Here is a 20302-nt window from a genome sequence, read left to right as displayed (position 1 = left end):
GTCATGCAACCATGCTGTAAATGTTGGTGTACACACTTAAACACGTTTAATATTGCATATTGTGTTTCAAGCTGGGTAATTTCACTGTGTGACTCAATGCTTTTTATATTTGTCAGGTGTTTTATGTGTGAAATTATATCCCAGACTCCTTTGAGACCAAACCAAGGAAGAGATCATACATATTTATTTGGTTTACTTCTTTATCTTTCATTGTTTTGTCTTCTTTTATCTTTTGTATAGCTTGCTTTTCCGCAACAGGTAGAAACTTTCATTAAGTTGCTATTCTCCTCGCAGCTTGTTTTGACTGCTGTGCCATTCTCAAAATCAGAAACTGTGAACTGCGAGAAGCCACAATTGCAAGAATAGAAATTATCTCTTGTAGCCCAAAGTCGGCTAACTTTGCCTTGAAGTCGATAAGGCTGCTAATAATAAGAGCCTGATGCTTGGTTGTGGACACTCTTGACTGAGGAAGTAATTAAGTTCAAGCAGTTTATCAGTGGCTGGCCGGAGATGTGCTGTCTTTGTGTGATAACCAGGAGCTGGTGAGGTATGCCCTTTCTCTCAAGTGGCCAACCCACCCTATTTTTCATCCTCTCCTCTGTACTTTCCTGCTCCATCCACTTCCCATAGGGGAAGCCCAAAGCAGATTGAGGCTAAGAGCCACACAACACAGCCATCCTGTTACTCATCCCTAGGCTTGTCCCTCCCCGCTCTCCTCAAATGTCCAATCAGGCTAATTTTAGCCCGTGTTGGAGGGCCGTGTTAAATTTGGCAGCGTGTCCCTAAGCGTGCCACAATGCAGATCCGTTTGAACCGGCTGTGTGCACTGAAAGACACACGCATCTTCTGTTTTGCAACAATGTTTCCATGTGGCTTCTATTTTACAGTGAGCAGAATTAGCATAGTAAGGGCTATTTGTGAGATAGACATATGATGCAGTTTTTAGAATGCCTTTCCCTTTCAATGATCGGAAAAAAAGCTTCTTTTAGTATCGAGACATAACCTAAAATGTTACAGTGTTAACAGTGTACAGAGGTGGAATACAGTACATCAAGACACTGCTGCAGAGACAGTTTGTTATGTAAACAGTGAGGACTCGTGGTTGGCTCATTACAGCTATTTTACACCCACTGTATACTATACATACACATTTAAGTCCTTGACAAACACTGAAGATAAACTAGCTTCATTAAAGATTAAAAAAAAAAATCCAATCTTTAGATTATAATGTCTGCATTTTCACACCTTAGGCTTTCGATTGTGATAAAACGTGAAAATAAGAAGAAAAAAAAAAAAAGTAAGTTTAAGTAAGAAAATGTGGCTTATTAGCGAAGCGTTATTTCAGTTGCTTCATGTGCATCTCTTATCCTTCAACGTTACATAAAGCTGTTGCGTCTCTTATACTGTGATGTAGCCACTGGCCTGCAGCTACAGTATGCCCCCACTTAAAGTCCTGATGTGTTTCTAAGTATCTAAAACATTGACGTATTTATTCATATTGTTGAGCCTTAGTACAGAGAGTGCATTAGAATGAATACGTTATAAAGCAGAGAAGCTGCAGGGCACCATTTGTTTACAGTGACGGGTATGATTAATGAACAGTGCGCAGACAGTGAATGTAAATCAAACCAGTGTTGTACATGGGAATATGCAGAATACTAAGTGGGTAGGTACATTAAATTTGGCTCTATGGGCACTTGGAAAGACAGTTAATTGAGATTGTTGTGACTGTATTAGTCACAGACATTGTGTTGGTTCAGACTGAATTTTTCTCCTCAAAACACCACAAACAAGTGATTATATAACATTCCTGTTTTTTCCCCACAGACAGTGAGATGGTCCCCCTGGACTGCCTGCGTCCTCGTTCTTTTACTGCCGCCCAGCGGGCCTCTATTCAGCGAAACAGTGATGACCCTCGCCTTTCCATCAGCCTGTGTGACCTGAGCCTGCAGCAGCAGGAGACACATCTGGAGGAAGATGATGAGGAACAGGAACGACTACAACGCTTAAGCTCCGCCTCCTGCCATGTGCCCCAAAACTCTCAAAACTCGCAGCAGTGCTCGCTGCTGCCTAGCCATTTGGACACCGATCTGCACTTCCACTCGGTGCACGGCGTCCATGTTACCGTGCTGGATAAGCACACTGTGGCGCGGCTGGATCACCGTGGTGACGAGAGGACTCTGGTGTTCACCAGTCGGCCGATGCGCTGCTTAGAGACTGTGTTTGTGAAGGTGAAGGCAGGTGTCACACGGCCCGGGTCTCTCTCTTATGGTGTGACTTCATGTGACCCGGCCACCCTAAAGCCCAGTGACCTCCCGTCCAACCCAGAGTCTCTGGTTGACCGCAAAGAATTCTGGGCCGTGTGTCGGGTGGCGGTGCCACTCCACAGTGGAGATATCTTGGGCTTTGTGGTGAACGCAGAAGGGGAGGTCATGATGAGCCATAACGGCATCAGTGCAGGGATGCAGCTGTGTGTCGATAACTCCAGACCACTCTGGATGTTCTACAGTCTGCATGGCGCCATTACACAACTCAGGATTTTAGGTACGCTCACTTCACTAAAACTGTATGGAAACAGCCTAAAATAGCTTTATGATCTTAAATCACTTTGGGAATGCAAAACCGTAAACTAGTATTTTTAAATGTCAACATTCAGGAAAAAGGAAACTGTTATTATTCCCCCAGAAACTAGTCCTTAAACATAATTGCTTACATTCATTAATTTCCAGTGCCTTCATGTTCCTATTCATTGGCAGGTGGGATGTCTTGTTGCTATGTTCTTGGACTGTGGAGTAAACCCACAACTCCAAGAGCCAAACTAAGATTTTAGCCTTTTAGGTAGAAGCAAACAGAGGAAGTACCTACACAGATCAACAGTTTATTAGCATTAGTTTTAGTAATAATTTGAATATTAAATCAAATCATGGTTCAATGTTCCATAGATAGCACATGATGTAATTTGTAACTTTCCTTTCAGAAGTGAATGCAGTCTGTGATCCTTGAATACCCACTCAGCCGAGTCATGAAATAGTTTCCCCAACTTTGCTGTCTGGGCTGCTCTGTGGCTTTTTATGAACTCATAGATCTCTTGGGAATCTACATTCTACCCTCTCACAGTTTGCATATGAATGTTAACTTTGTATGTTCAGTTGAACAGAATTCCTGTCAGCGCCATTTGATTCCAACAGATTTCACAGAATGAGACAATGTTACCTGAAGTTGATCACGCCTGGTGTTGATTTGTAGGACTGTGGGACTGCATGCTCAGTTTAATAGAATAAGAACATTAATAACAGGTTCAGGAGCTGTTGAAAATGGCTGTTTAATGAGAAGCAGTGGTTGGCTGTACGTTTTGGTATAATTTTCATCTCAACAAGAATTTCTGGATTCTTTTGAGTTTGAAAGTGAAAATGAAACCATACATGTTATGAACCACGCAAATGTTGTGGTGATTATCACAGGCTAAAGATATGCTATATATATATATATATATATGCTCATATTTTTTTGTATATTATAGCAATTTTCACCGAATTTGAAGAATTAAAAAGTCTCCGGTATCGCTAGTTTATTTTGGACATTTAACACATATTTAAGCTTCACTATATTTTGTGCAAATACCAGTTAAGTTTGAAATATTTTGAATGACTAGCTCAGTTTTGTAAGAGTCTTGCACTTAAAGGATTTTAAATTCTCCATTTTTCATAAGATGGAGCTCAAGCATTGCTTGGACTTAATGCATTATGATGTCACTGTAAAATTCTGCAGAGTGCAGCAAGCACAACTGTGAGTGCTTTTGATTTGTTTACAGTTGCCGCCTGCAGATAAAGACAATTTTTTGAAAGCAATCTTCCTCCACCCCCGTGTTGTCTTCTGGCTAAGTTGATAATGACTCTGCCCCTTCTTTTCACAGGAAATTATTATTAAAATTAGAGGCAAAGTTTTCTGAGATACTCAAGAGATGCTAAAAATGCATTGGTTTGTTAGAATTTGTTTAAATTCTTTCTCGTAATTCATGTCTGCATTTTAGTTTCTCCTCTCCTCTCTTTCATGTAGTCAGTCAGACCAGGGTTGAGGAGGTTATTTTCTGTCTTGCGTGGGCTCCCAGCATTATGTATCAGGAGGGGGCCAGTGATAGCTCCTTATGATGCCCTCCATATGCATTATTAAAATGTAATTGCATGGAGGTTTGAGATGCTGGGTTTTCCATCTACAGCTTGTTCCCTTAACACTGGTCCTTCAATCTTCTCTTCCTTTTTTCCTCCTGCATTTTCTTACCCTCTATTCTTTGGGGTATGAGCATTCTTCGAGTCATTACCCACTCCAGCTGTGGGGAGTGCATTTGTGATGTTTCTGTTCACCCACTCGCTGCAGACGTATTCCGCGAGTTTCCATGGAAACATCTAGCCACTGAAGCAAGTGACAGTTTGTCATCGCTGGGTGTTGTCAGGCCTGTAAAGCGGAACAGATGGGAGGCTGTTGCTCTCACAGGGTCAGATATTTAGAATCAATAATGACCTTCAGTAGTCATGTATTTCCTCATTACAGGTGTCCTGCTGTGGGTTTACATATGTGTTCAGCTCTAATCTTAAAGCTGCTATAATCAGTATTTTTATATTAACAATTTATCAAATGAAAGGGGTCACTCTTGGTGCGGAAAAACCTACAGGGAATAATCACCTGACTGCAGCTCCCTTCAGCTCTACGGAACATTTGGGATCTTTTAACTCATTGATTTGGTTTTCCAGCCCACACATATTTTGGTTCACTCTCATCGCTTTTATAGCATCGTTTTCAGCTCCATCAGGCAGCCGATTTCAGTGAGAAGCTCACACAGACATAGTTGGCGGCTAACTAGTGCACATAGTGAAGCATTTACATTTTCCCTCAGAGCTAAAATACTCTACTGTACTGCATAACTAAATACATTCACATACTCATTCCTGGTCACACAGCCAGCAGTAAATTCATAATACAAGAGAAGATGAAAGGTACGCTTGATGAAAAGATACATGAATAGACAAGAAGGTTATCCATGCTTTCTTATTAGAGTTGACCAAGACATTTGCTAACAGCCAGGCTGCCACATAGGTCACGATAAGTAGGTAATGGAAGGGTGTGTAAATGCTACAGTATGCATGCAGGCCTCTGTGGCCACTCTAAAATATGATAATATAAAGAGTAAATAAATAGATGACTCTCAAAAAAGCGTGTCTCAGCAAAGTGGTACAAACACATTGATCCCAGCGCTAAACTTAAAAGCACACAATTTATGGAAAGGATTTTGTATGGATTACAAGCTGATTGTTGCATAAAAAGCTACTATGGTTTGTTTACATAGGCTGAAACTGAGACTGCAGTGGTTAGAGTGGTCCAAAGAAAAGGCATGAGGTCAGAGCACGTAGCTAGAGTTATGCAACAAACTGTATACTTTTTCTGCTAACAACAGACCACATAAATGTGTCTTTTTCTTATTTTAAGCCAACTGTATTTATTCCAGCAATATCTCACCATCTGCGGTTCTTTTTTTAGCTGTTTCTCCACTCCACAATGTCATTGTAGGGAAATTTGGACAAGCAAATTGTGGGATAGGATGTAAACTACCAATATTAGATCATTTGAAACATGGAAGGATGGTGGTGCCAAGTGAGGGGCCGGCCCGACAGTGTAGCAATATTTCTGCCATGGTCGGTTGAAGGACAATGCATAAACAACAATGATCAGAATGCGGTATTGGGGGTCAGCATTCTGGTCTGTGAGGAGAGATGAACTGTCAGAGCCGGTGGTTATGGGGTGTAGATGGGGACAGATCACACAGGACAGACAACAGATAGTCTGTGAAACTATTTCGTACCCTACCCAGAGGGATCATGGGCTCATGAAGGAGAGGGGTGGGGGTTCTTGGCGACTACACCAACTCATAGGCTCTTGACTCAATCACACACACCCACACACAGACGCTGTAGACTCACAAGTCATCTGCTTGGTGATAGAAGAGATTTAATGCTTGTGTGTGTGTGTGTGTGTGTGTGTGTGTGTGTGTGTGTGTGTGTGTGTGTGTGTGTGTGTGTGTGTGTGTGTGTGTGTGTGTGTGATAGAGAGAGAGAGAGAAATGCAACAAGACATCCACTCACCTCCATTTGCTAATTATCAGCTCTGACTAACTTCTCAGAGTGTGAAAGATGGAAATATTTGATTCCCAGTTATGAAACATTGCATTTGGCTCTTTTGAACACTTCATTTCAATAGATTATCTATATGTTGCTAAATCTTTGGTGTGACCCAGATGTCTCTTGTGTACCTTCAGGCTCATCTCCACACCCAGACCTTCGAGGCCCGTCGGTCCCTAGCTCCCCATCCTGTACACCCAACACCCCCACAATGCTTTGCAGCGGCAACTCCGAGCCCAACCTCAACACACCATTGAACATCAACCTCAATTCAGGCCTCAACTCCAGCTACTACACAGTCTTTTCCTCCTCCACAGGTTTGTCCAAGTGTTCCAGTTTACTTTTATTTGTCAATCTTCTCTCTATCCCCATGGATATTTCCTGTCCAGATGTTTGTGACTCACACATCTCTAATGTCTTTCCTCTCATCACCTCAGGTACAACCCCAAGCTCTCCGTTCTCTAGCCACCCAGAGTCCCCTACCTTCCCATCCTGCTCTGGCTCGTGGAGTGATGAATGCACCATTTGCTACGAGAACGTGGTGGACACAGTCCTCTACGCCTGCGGACACATGTGTCTCTGCTACACCTGTGGCCTCAAACTCAAGAAGATGGCCAACGCATGCTGCCCCATCTGCAGAAGGACAATCAAAGATATCATCAAGACCTACCGGAGCACGTAGGCTTGTGTTAGACAATGTGTTGTATCATCAGGTTCAGCTTCAAGAGGTTGTCAAAGCCATGTAAAACTATGTAAAGGTGGATGCAGCACAAGTAAAAGCCCTGCATGTTTGTGTGTGCAATCTGGCTCAGGTACTCCACAGCAGGACTTTAAACTCCATCATTAAAACATTTTATCTATGTCTATTGCACATCCTTGGAAAGCTCACAGTTCCTACCTGTGGCATCTCTGTAAGGACCCAGCAATGAGATTCATCATACAGTGTGATCAACAGAAACAACATATGTGCTACTGCAGGAATTGCTATTGACCTACTATTGTCCAGTGACAGTGATTTGTCCATCTGTTGAAAATAGAGTAATCTGAAGAGGCATCTGTCCTACTTGCTGCAGAGTAACCCTTCATTCTACTGGTGATAGTATTGCTGCTAGCTAGTTTTACGAGAAGGGAAATTGTCCAGAGCAGCGGAAGAAACTAAGAAAATAAGTATGGTTTCACCAGCTGCTTCTCCACTGCCAGTCAGAGTGCATTGGGTTGTTCTAGAGTAAGAATCAATTCTATACTAAATCTTAAAGAAAATAAAAGATTTATTTGACGTTTTCTGAATGCTCCCAGAGGCCAGTGAGGAATGAGTAAAAATAAAAAGCATTTTTGCGGTGAAAGCGTTGCAGTACGTCTGAAGTAAGCCATTTTTTAAATGCATAGAATATACCTCTCCTGCAATAAAGCACATTGAAATGCCTAAACCTAAAGGGTAAAGAATAAATAAATAGAGTGTTTTGTCTGATATCTCACTACCTGCTGCGGTTCTGTGAATTTCAGGCAGGAGCGAAATTGTGCAAAGGGTAAAACAGTGTGAATATTGTCACCATTGGAGGTCACACTCGCAGTGAATGAGGATGTAACTCAGTGAAAAGGGAGCGAGGGAAGAGGTAGTAGAGAGGATGTTTTATGTTTGGGACGAAGACAGTAGGGATAGGCACCTTTTGCTGTGTGTCTGCACATTGTTTCAGTGCAAAGAAAGTGTTTGCTCACTAAGGCACACCCCATACATCAGACATTTGTATGAAAGCCTGTAAAAGGCGGGACTTGCATGAGTTGACTCGCATGTCCTTCTTCATGGCAGCCTCAGTAAGCCAACTGGATGCTGTGATTGGACAAAAGTCATCCAAAAAAACATTGGTGAGCAGTGAAGTATTTTTAAAATGCTGAACAAGCACATAATGATGACATATCAACCTCTTTATCATTGCAAGAAACCCATTGAAATCACACTGTAAGTCACAGACTGATGGCTTTGCTTACTTCAGGTTACCCACTTGAATACATGAATATTTGCTTTAAGTGATGATGTAGTTTAGCACACTATGTCTTCAAGTGGAAGAACACACAGTGTGAGTGCAGTGACAAGGATGTAGCTTGTTATTGTGGGACTTAAATTTGCATATCAGTCGGGCGCCCAGATAGCTCAGTTGGTAGAGCAGGTGCCTGTATATAGAGGTTTACTCCTCAACGCAGTGGGCCAGGGTTCAACTCCGACCTGCAGCCCTTTGCTGCATGTCATTCCCCCTCTCTCTCCTTTCATGTCTTCAGCTGTCAAAAATAAAGGCTGAAAAAGCCCAAAAAATGATCTTAAAAAACAATATTTGCATATCAGTTTCTGAGTGCTGCTCTCCGTCTGTAAAAGCAAACTCCAAGGACATTTTCTCGACTAATGTCATACATTATGTACTGCTTTGAATTGCTAAGAAGTAAAAGCTATTTTCAGGTGTTATTTTGGCCTTGCTTTTGTAAAGTAGTAAGTGCTGATTTGTTTTTTACAAGGTGTTGAAGCTTGTCATTTTGCCGCTGTTGAGGGAAAATTAGCAGTAATGTTTTATAACGTTTGAGTTACGTTTTCTTGTGTGCCTTTAAAAAGAGAAGTCTGGACACACTTTTGGTCTGTTAGGCTCCTCACTGTGAAAACCAGGAGGTTCATATTCATCTTAAAGTCACTCTTACACTCTGATGTGAGCAGGTGTAACCACACAACTTACCAATTCAAACATTTCAGTGTGCTTAATATCAGTGTGTGAACTTATTCACTGCTATAGATAAAATGTTTAAATATCGCCTTCTCTCCTCTGTCACTGCATTGCATAATACTGGAATTTTGTTGTGCTTGAGAGATGCTCAGCCTTTTACATTTCTACCTGTTTTGTTTTTTCTTCCTGACCAAATATGACCTAGCAGAAATAAAACATTTGTGAAACATTTTTTGATAGAAAAATGGGATTGATGAGTGTAATATTAACTGTACATTATGAGGTTTATTTATTTTGTCAATGCTACTATAAAGAAGTATCACTGTTTGTTTTATATGTATGGCTGTAGTGCCCAAAAAATAAGAATATTGTTTATTTTATTGTTGCATAGTTAAAGATTATAGAAAATCTGAATCTGACAGCTGATTTTCACTTAAAGGAATAGTTTGGCATCTTGGGAAATACAGTACGCGTATTCACCTTTTGGTGGGGGTTGTACTACTAACTACATTAACTCGAGTACTGTACTGAAGAATTGAGGTTGTATTTTACTGAGTATTTGCAAATGATACTACTTTATACTTCTACTCCACAAGGGAAATATTGTAATTTTTACTTACACACAAATGCACCAGTAGTTATAATTTCTGCAATATTGTAGGCATATATGATAATATAACTCTGACGGGAGTACTTTTACTTTTAATACTTCAAGTGCATTTGACATTGTGGTATTAGCGTACTACTTTTATTTAAACGGCTCTAATCAATATTTATCGAATAATGTATCAAGTGACAATGTTACAGTGTTAAAGTGGTTGCTAATTATCATCTAAATCTGCAGCTGCCCTCTGCACCAAACTGCAGACAGACACAGATAGCAACCAGCTGGTGAACATAGTGGAGCATCTAGCAGCTAAAGAACCAGACATTTCCCTCTGGAGTTGGTTGAGACCAAAAACAGAACTTAAATATTAAGCTAAAGCCAGCAGCTGACTTAGGCTACTTAAATTAGCATAAAGACTGAAAACCAACCAGTAACTTTCTGGAGTCTCTGCTGGTTGTCTGGCAACTGGCCAGCCAAAAACTAGTCTGAACAAGTCTGGCACCGTAAAACAGCCAATAGTGTTTTTTTTATTTATTTTTTTAAGTTTTCAACACGCAAGATATAAAGTGTTAATAAGTGAGCGTCAGAGGTGCATGTAGGCAGATTTTGTTACCTTTGAACAGAGCTAGGCTAGCTGTTTTCAGTCTTTATGCTAAGCTAACGTATGCTAGCTGTGGCCACTTACCGGATCAATGTTTTTATCTATCTCTTCGCCAGAAAGTAAAAGACGTGACTCCCAAGATATCAAACATTTCCTTAAATGCCATATACTAAATGATGCTATTAAAATGGAATAAAATGTGTGAAGTTGGCATTGGTTACCTATTAGTTGGTAAAATTATGTTTGTCCTACTTGTGCGTATTTAAATTCTATCCTGAAATTGTGTTGTAGTGAAGCAGGCGTAAATAGTTACCATATTATCATAATTCTGACTAATCCTGTTTTTCAAATGGGACCAAATATATGCCATCCAAACACAACAAAACCAGCAAGTGAGTAAAGGTGGGCATTGTGCATTTTGGACAGGAAAATCCTAACTTTGGTTTCCTGGGCTTGGGGTTTCTATTTGTCATTATAAAACATTCTTGTGGTGGTTTAATTATGTTCAGTTTGTTAAATAAAGTTAAAGTCTGAATCGCTGGCTTTATTTCGTATTTCTTACATTAAAACAGGTAGAGCTCATACAACTCTTCTTTATGTACAAGGAAAACCTATCCCCTACTTTGGTTCATGCATTTGACTCAAATTGCAATAAAAAGTTAAAACTGACCATTTCCATTTCACAGCTACAGTCACTGGGCCCTATTTTAACGATTTGAAACGCAAGTATCAAACGCCAAACGCAAGTAGCTTTGTGGGCGCCCAACGCAAATCTAAAATGGGTTGGTCTGAAGTAGCTACATTACTCATAGGTGTGGTTTGGGCGTAATGTACAATAAACCAATTAGAGCGTTATCTCACATTCCCTTTAAAAGCAGGCGCGCTTGTTCCATGGGGGATTGCTATTATAATAGCGGATTTGCTAGGTGCACGCTCTTAATACATCCATGAGACCAAGGTTTGCTATTGATTTTTCTTTTTGACAAAATGTAACAAAAACATACTTTCCGATGTTTTGGGCTCACTCTCGCTGAATCACGAGGTTATGAATGCATGGTGATATTTTTGCAATGTAGTCTAACATTAGACCGAGATTACCTCACTATAGACGACGCAGCTCTTCTGTCTCTCCTCTAACTTGTTGCTGCTGGGGGGCATTTGGCTTAAGTGACATCGGCACATGCAGTTCTATGGGGTGCCGAATGTAAAAGTTTGGTTACAATTTTTTAGCTGATAAATTTTCAACATTTAGCTCACTTTCCTCACATTTAGCGCATTTTCCTCACATTTGAGACAGAAATTATATATATATCTAAATGTTATATCTAAATCTAAATGTTAAATATATATCTAAATGTTAACTCTAAATGTTATATCTAAATCTAAATGTTAAATCTAAATGTTATATCTAAATCTAAATGTTATATCTAAATTTAAATGTTAAATCGAAATCTAAATGTTAAATATATATCTAAATGTTAACTCTAAATGTTATATCTAAATCTAAATGTTAAATCTAAATGTTATATCTAAATCTAAATGTTATATCTAAATTTAAATGTTAAATCTAAATGTTATATCTAAATCTAAATGTTATATCTAAATGTTATATCTAAATCTAAATGTTATATCTAAATTTAAATGTTAAATCTAAATGTTAAATATATATCTAAATGTTAACTCTAAATGTTATATCTAAATCTAAATGTTAAATCTAAATGTTATATCTAAATCTAAATGTTAAATTTATATCTAAATGTTATATCTAAATCTAAATGTTAAATCTAAATATTATATCTAAATGTTAAATATATATCTAAATGTTAACTCTAAATGTTATATCTAAATCTAAATGTTAAATCTAAATGTTATATCTAAATCTAAATGTTATATCTAAATTTAAATGTTAAATATATATCTAAATGTTAACTCTAAATGTTATATCTAAATCTAAATGTTAAATCTAAATGTTATATCTAAATCTAAATGTTAAATTTATATCTAAATGTTATATCTAAATCTAAATGTTAAATCTAAATATTATATCTAAATCTTAAATATATATCTAAATATTATATGTAAATCTTAAATATATATCTTAATGTTAAATCTAAATGTGTTGCCAAGTGTAAAGCTAAATATTTAGAAAATATTCAAATCCCCAAGGAAACCACGCCCACTCTGCTGTAGCCAGTGGGTACTTGGAAAGATTGTGGAGCAGCTTAACTAATTAAAATAATAATTGAATTATGATTGATTTAAAATAATATATCAGCTAAAACAGCTCAACACATATGTTAAAACATATAGCGAAGTAATTAATGGTAGAAAAAAATAGCTAAAAGTGGCCGACTGACTTAGCTAACAGTTGAAATGATTAGCTAAAAGTAATGGATGACTTTTGAAACATTAACCATACTTTAAGTAAAAGGTCTAGTTAGTAGAATTTCTGACCAAATCAACCTAAAGGTTTACAGTTCAATTGCATGAAAATGTAAGAATATTCACTTTAATATGATAAATAGTGTGAACACATTGGGAATTGATAGGGCGGGGTATGTGAGTTTATCTGACACGGCTGTGGGGGAACCTCAGACCAGAAGAGTTGGAAAGCACGGATCTACAGTATTTTATATTACTGGCCGACCGGTATATTACAGACATGCCTTAATAGTTATGTTAATCACAATACCGTTGTTTGAATTACATATCTCCGTGTGTGACTAAAGTCATCCTTCCCAAGCAATCTAACAGTAGTCCAGCATGGATAAAGTCCAGCTATGCATCCAACATATTCATCCGAACACAACTAAAATGTCACAATCCAGCCACTTGTAAGAAGTTTGTAATACTGGTTACATAGCTAGTTATCGTGTTTTATTAACCTTAATTCTGTTTGCCAAGGCTATATTTTATTGGCTTGCAAAGTAGCTATCCGTTGCTAACGCTAACATTAGCTAGCTAATTTATGTCAAAAAGCAGTAGCTAACTATTGTTACTGCCAATAACTGGCTATAGTGTGACAGGCCTACTGCTGTTCAGTCTCGCATAGACCTAGCTAACTTAGCTAGTTACAGTGCTGCGAGGCCTGTTCAGATGACATGTCGGCTGCAGTGTGTGAGCTATCCATCCATCCATCCATCTTCATCCGCTTATCCGGGGTCGGGTCGCGGGGGTAGCAGCTCCAGCTAGCTAGATTGCTTGTAAAGGATGAGTCAAACTAACGTTCAACACACAAGGAGATATGAGTCAAACAAAACAACGGCATTATAGTACACACAAATATTAAGACATTTCTGTGATATAAGTCAATAATACAAAATACTGACCGAAATGTGTTTTAATCCAGTAACATTGGTCGAACAGCTCCACTGTAGTCAGTATTTACTGTACCAACAGGTGTTGACTGAAAATTGCGGTGCAGCGCGATTTGAAGCCACTGCAGTGGGCGTGGTTTCCTTGGGGATTTGAATATTTTCTAAATATTTAGCTTTACACTTGGCAACACATTTAGATATAACATTTAGATTTAACATTTAACATTTAGATATAAATTTAACATTTAGATTTAGATATAACATTTAGATTTAATATTTAACATTTAGACTTAGATTTAACATTTAGATTTAGATATAACATTTAACATTTAGATATAATATATATATATATATATAATTTCTGTCTCAAATGTGAGGAAAATGCGCTAAATGTGAGGAAAGTGAGCTAAATGTTGAAAATTTATCAGCAAAAAAATTGGAACCGAACTTTTACATTCGGCACCCCATACAGTTCAACATCACATCTCCTTAAGTCCTCTAATATTTCCTCATTTATGTCATCAACACATCCATGATTCATGGAAATGTTGTGTAAAACAAGGTCATATTTTTCCTTGTATTTATTTATGGTTTGCAAAAATGGGAACTGCTGGGTCTTTGAGATAAGAGAAGCAAAGTGTATGCGCGGTGTGCACACTCTAGCCTACATTACGGCCAAGCATGCGCCCTTAAAATAGCATCTGAATAACGCACCACTGACTGGTCTGTGGCGGAATTATTTTCTGAAACTGCAAAATAGCACTAGGGAACGTTTGCGCCGGTGTTGCACCGAAATCTGTGACCCGTCGTAATCTGTGTCCCTCCTGTTAAAAGCGTAGCACCCCCCCTCCGTGGTTAAGGTTAGGGACAAGGGTTTGGTTCAGGTTGAGGTAGGGGGACACCGATCTCGATGGGTCACAGATTTCAGTGTAACACCGGAACATGCCTCCTCTTTTTGCTGAACCGCCCCCGGGAGCGCAAGTTCATTCCGTAATTTACCGACGTGAGTCTGTGGAGAGAAAAGTCCGCTGTGCGTCGGGTGCAAAATAGGAATGATAGGCTACATGCAACAGTGTACAAAGTCAGTTGCGCTGGGTGCAAGATAGGGCCCACTGTGTTTTATGCAAAGCAGGAAACAAGTCAATCTGGCAAAAAACATAGGGAATATGAGAGCATTAGTGCCATTACCTTTTCCCAAAGTGGTCATTATACAAATGGTTGATGTATTGTCTTGTCCAAACAAATTTAAATTAGAGTCCAAGAACAAAAAGGCAGCCACCTTTCAGATGCATAACACAATCACTCGTCACAGTAGTATACTTGACACCTTAACTTAACACCCCGCCATATTCTATATGAATAACAAAGGCAATGGCTTTTAGTAAACAGCTATAACTCACAGAGAAACTGTTTAGAGTTGTGGTATGTAGACCTGGCCAGAGTGAACATCATCTGTTATTTACTACCCTGCGAGCCTGGCTCTAATGCAGCACTGTTTTATGCTGCACTCCAATACAACCTATGACGTCCAGACATGAAACAGGCAGCAGTGGCTGCCGTTCATGGCCAAGTGTTCTCAGAGGTGAGAGGGAAATGCACAGCCAGGATCTGTGACAGTGACATGAATACAGTATATCTCACTGGTGTCTGTGTGTACATAGACTTTCCACTCAGACCTCTCAGTGAACCTGGCTGACGGCCTTCTGAGGGCTTAAGGGCTTGGCAGACTTGTTTGAGCTGTGTTGTGGTATCTCCTCTAGACAGCCATTTGGTCAAACACAAGCCCTGTCAATTAAGTTATAACATTTGTATTCCAAAAAAGCACAACACTATCGATTTTGAATTTTAACGAGACATCAGAAAGTCAGAGTTTGAGTTTGTTTCTCTGTTGTAGTTAAGGCTTTAAGCTTTTGGTGTTGAGCGTGATGTAAAATCTTTTCCGCAGTGAGATGTGCGGAGTCGAGGGACAGACTGTGAGGAGAAGTGCAATTATATATAAAAGTATAACTTTGTTCAAAGTGCACCATATCAATCGAGTGATCTCACCTCGTCCCTACATAATCTAATTACTGTGTTGATGAAGACAGAGGTAAAGGTTACTGTGACGCTGTGCTCAATCTGCAGTGAGAAACTGAGTGCTGCTGCCCTCCAGAGGCCAGAAATTGCTCCAGCACCTTCTGCAGATTACAGAACAGCCGTCACTATTATTTCTAAGGTCAACAATGACCTTCCACACACAATATATATTACATTCTGCGGTTTGATTTTCACCATACAATACAATAACTTGTGACACAATGACTGACACTAATCTCACCTGCAACATCTTGAATTTCCCTTTTCACCTTTATAACTCCTGTGATTTATCACTTGCAATAAACACATATTCTGCACATGAATGCAACAAGCAAGAAAATACAGATACACAGCCAGCAGACAAACATTGTATAAAGATGACCAACGGGCACTCATAACTTAGTTCTAAGCCAGTGAGTGTAGTATGAGATCCCAATAGAGGAAACAGCCAACGGAATGGACATATTTCACATTGAATTCTTGTAGGCTGTAAATCGTATTATATTTCAGGCACCACATCCAATATATCAGCAATATGCAGTGTCTGGCTGGAAAACTGCATCAGTGTTTTGATTTTGTGTTTCTCTGATTATAGCTAAAGGCGACAATATTATAGGCTACAACTCTGCACTGGTAACTTAAACTTTTGCTTTGTCAGTTGATGCTAAATATAGTAGCCCAGTGACCACATAATGAAAGCCATCTAAACCAAAGCCAAACGTGCAGGTTCTTCTGAAGCAGAGGCTGCCAGGTGAGGCCAATCAAAGTGAATTACAGCACTATCTGGCTCAGTGTTATGGGTAAGAAATGAAAGGCAACCAAGTGTGAGCTAATTTATTTGCATAACAAAATCCAGCTGGTCAAACACTTCAGCTGTATATTGCATATGCACAGATGTGTGTTTATACTGGATATACACACACATTCAATATTGAGATCTTCTACTTATTCCAATGCAGAAAGCTTTTAATGCAACACAACTGAGAGGCTTAACATTTCTCACATGACGTCTATAAACAGTAGTGGTGATTGTCACAAAATGCCACATTTGTGGAGCATTAAAGTCAGATTAAATTTCATTATTTTTGGTCTGCTGTGACAAACATTTGCTCTGTAAATCTATTGTCCTAGTGCTCTCCTTTGAGAGAAAACCAGGTGTAGGCTACATTTACAGGTTTAAGCTACACTACAGAATAGGGTTAGGGCCACGTGAAAAAATGAATTTGAGTTCTGAGTCAGGCAGATAGGCAGAATTCTGACTTTATTTTAATAATTCTGACTCTAAACACAGAACTCAATACATTTTTTTACATGTGGCCCTAATCCTCTTCCGTACTACACAACCAACATTAGCTTTCCTGCTAAAGTATCCTTATCTAACAAACACATGGACACACATCTTGTCCTGCACCTTCGGTTGTTGAACGAGCCACCAAACAAACATCATTCGCCACGAAGTGTAAGGTTCCCCTACCGTTGTAACCTTTAGAGAACGTTCCCCTACCGTTGTAACCTTTAGAGAACGTTCCCCTACTGTTGTAACCTTCAGAGAACGTTCCCCTCACCCTTAAGTTGGAACATTCCCCTAACGTTATTTCATTCGTTATTTTCATACATTCCACTAACCATTCAAAAACTTTAACAAATATATATATATATATATATATAAGAATCAGAATCAGTTTTATTGGCCATATAGACACATACTGTACAATAGAGACAACATACATATAGGCACATTAACACAATATATTGTATAAATGTAGAGTGCAAATGTAGTGTGCAAAATGCATATTGGAATGATAAAGTATGTAATGTGTAGGTGAGTGGCCAAAGTGGGGATGACCCCACTTATCAGCAGTTCAGGAGAGTGATGGCAGTGGGAAAGAAGCTGTTCTTGTGTCTGGTTGTTTTTGTGTGCAGGGATCTGTAGCGCCTGCCAGAGGGGAGGAGGCAGGAGGATAGCAGCAGTGTAGAAGATGGCCAATAGCTCTTGTGGTATCCTACGGCCATGCTTCCGCAGTTGCCGTAGGAAGTACATCCTCGGCTGAGCCTTTTTAAGAATGTCGGACTCCCACTTCAGATCCTGGGAAATGATGGAGCCCAGAAACTTGAATGAGTCCACCTTTGACACTAGGCTGTTGGATATTGTGAGGTGGGGGGGGAGCACTGTGGGGTCCTCCACAGTCTGCTGCAGTCAGCGCGTGGAAGTTTTTCTGGGAGGCTGCTAGAGTAACAAGTAGAAGCAAAGTTACAAGTCAAATTAAAACCTCTTATCAGCCAAGCTAAGCATAATACTGATGTGAACAATAAAATAACACCTGTCTGTTATAACCCTGCAGATTGTCAGGTCCTGGAAGGCCTTCTTTGTCTTTCTGCCCTGCAGGCTATACGGTTTTACAACGTCATTGGTTGCCACTCGCCGTAGCATGCGACGGATGGCAGCACCTCTGGTCGAACCTCCAAAGTTTGTCAGGAAAAGTTGCTGTAAAACATATAGAAATACAAATTACACATGTAGAACTAAGTGGAGAGCTTGTACAATATCATTTTGTAAGAGAAGTCAGTTCAGTTATAATGATATTTGAATTTATGCAATTATATAGTGTTATCTTAGGGCAGGGTAGGGCCACTTAATTACCATTTTGTTCCTCCTCTCCTGTTGACCGAGACTCCTGTCTAACTCCTGCAGCTCAGTGACTGTCGAGCAGGGCGACAGCAACACGTCATCGACTGGAGCAGCTCATCCATCTTTTCCTCAAATGTGTCCATCCGCCTTGCTATGCGGGTAATGGATGTCCTCATGGCTATGGAATAATTAATAGTTTTAGTTGTTATACATTATATACGTTCATATGTGAACAACTTAAGTGAGTCTTCTTGCCTCTCTGTGTGACGAGTCACCTCCCTCTGTGTGGTGAGTCCTGCTGTTTACAACAACAAAAAAGTTAAGTTACTCTCAAGTTCCTTGTCATGAAATTGTGTTTAATTGGAAATGGAAAATTCAAAGCCACTGTACCTTCAACCAGGTCCCAAGATGAAGTGACAGGCAGAGCTTGCGTTACAATAGACCCATCCAGCTCTGGGCAACCGGCTGGTTTCCTGTGTGGTGTTGACTCATCTAAAAAGAAAGTAGATATGAATATTGGTCAGTTAATTTATGGAAGGTTTCTTGCACATGCCATTGCAAAAGATGAACCTATGCTGTTACATTAGACAATCGCTAAAAAAAACACTTACATGCAGGTGGTGGAGGCAGTAACATCTGCTGACCTGAAAAAGGGCAGGAAGGGACAAACGCATCAGAACAGTCACGTGATATGCACCAGGTTGAGTGTCAGTAGTTCCAAAGACCGTCTACGGCAAGCCGTTCCACTCCCTATTCAGCCCCATTGTACCGATTTGGTTGCAGTTCCACCAGAGTTCCACTGGGGGGTGATCGCGGTCCAGTGCAAAATGAATGGGACTCTATGGAGCTAGACAGCTAAATGTGTCTCTTTCGCCTGATTGTCGTTGAGAAATCTCAGATTTGATTGTAGTTTTTGCAAGTTCAACATGGATTATAGGTCAAAAGTTGAATGAACGAGTACTTGTGTCCTTTCGATTTGTTACAGGTTGAGTCGTTGTTGCCCATAACACGCTAGCATTCTGCTAATGAATGCTGATATCTAATGATATGATTTCCCTCTCTGGTATTAAGAATGTCTGTCTGTCTGTGTTAGCATTCAGAATATCTTCCTTTCTTTTCTTAAAACACTCATCCAAATGGTTACCTCTATGAATCTCTGCAAATTTGTCTCCCAGTAAATTGGCTTTGTCCACATCTGATATTGCTTCATTTTGTCCTTCAATTAGGGACAGGAATATGTGGGGGCTTATATTTACCTATCATCTTTTTTAACCATCATCCACATCTTATTCAGGGTAGTTTCTCTTCCAATTGTTGAACAAAATTGTCTCCAAGATTCTTTTTTAGCTTCTTTGATAACTTTCCTAGCCAACGCCTTTTTTCTTTGATAGTCCATAAGAGTATCCATTGTAAGCATTTTGCGCAACATTTTAAAAAGCTCTATTTCTGTCCTTAACAACTTCTGTACATTTATCATTCCACCATGGGACAGGAGTTTTTTTCCCCCTTTGGCTCATATTGTTAGGAATACTCTGGCTTGCTGCTGCAATGATAACCATACTCAACCTACGATTCATGTCATCAATACTTTGTTCCGTTTCTTCAGGCATTTCAGTTAATCCATATATACACCATTTAGAAAATGTCTTCCAATTTGCCTTCTTAACACCATCTATGACGGGTATAAAGTTCATCCATCTTAAAATCAATATCTACACTACATAGTATTGGAAAATGATCACTTCCAATACTTGTGTTTTGATCTACTTCCCAGTCACACCTGCTGGCTATTGTTCTATCAACTAAAGTGAGATCAATACATGATGTCTCATTCTTGAAAATATTTATCCTTGTACCATTACCATCATTCAAACATACTAGCATCCTGTCATTTATCATTTCTTCTAATAGTACTCCATTAACATCTGTATGTCTACTTCTCCATAAACTATTATGAGCATTAAAATTCCCACACCAAATTTCTCTATGACTTCTTTTAGAAATACTTCTACATCAAATCATTTGTTAATGCTTTACATGGGTTGTAATAATTAATGACAGTAAATTTTCCTTTGTCTCCATTAAATATTTCAGCAACCACATTTTCATGTTCAGTTGCTGTATTGATGTGTCTGAATAATATCCCTTCTTTGATAAATGTGATGCAACCTCCTCCTCTGTCTTTACCTCTATCTAA

The 20302-nt window shown here is 39.3% G+C and overlaps 1 protein-coding gene and 1 long non-coding RNA gene across 2 annotated transcripts in view; one reads left to right on the top strand and one right to left on the bottom strand.

Annotated features, from left to right (window-relative positions):
- LOC144532202 (E3 ubiquitin-protein ligase NEURL1-like) overlaps positions 1-10618 on the top strand; it is a 32718-nt gene extending 22100 nt beyond the window's left edge. Inside the window, exons 4-6 of the mRNA XM_078272831.1 lie at positions 1828-2544; positions 6308-6487; positions 6608-10618. Coding sequence (XP_078128957.1) covers positions 1828-2544; positions 6308-6487; positions 6608-6852 — 1142 coding nt within the window. The 3' untranslated portion in view covers positions 6853-10618. The remainder of the gene's footprint in view (positions 1-1827; positions 2545-6307; positions 6488-6607) is intronic.
- Positions 10619-17807: 7189 nt separating this feature from the next.
- LOC144532882 (uncharacterized) lies at positions 17808-18793 on the bottom strand. The gene is made up of 4 exons (XR_013503384.1): positions 18717-18793; positions 18496-18597; positions 18118-18403; positions 17808-17961 (listed from the first exon to the last, which is right to left on the bottom strand). It is a non-coding gene; the product is annotated as an uncharacterized LOC144532882 (long non-coding RNA).
- Positions 18794-20302: the final 1509 nt, after the last annotated feature.

The sequence above is a fragment of the Sander vitreus genome, chromosome 17 (genome assembly GCF_031162955.1).
Source record: "Sander vitreus isolate 19-12246 chromosome 17, sanVit1, whole genome shotgun sequence".
Classification (NCBI taxonomy): Eukaryota; Metazoa; Chordata; class Actinopteri; order Perciformes; family Percidae; genus Sander; species Sander vitreus.
This window is presented reverse-complemented; position numbering and strand designations above follow the sequence as displayed.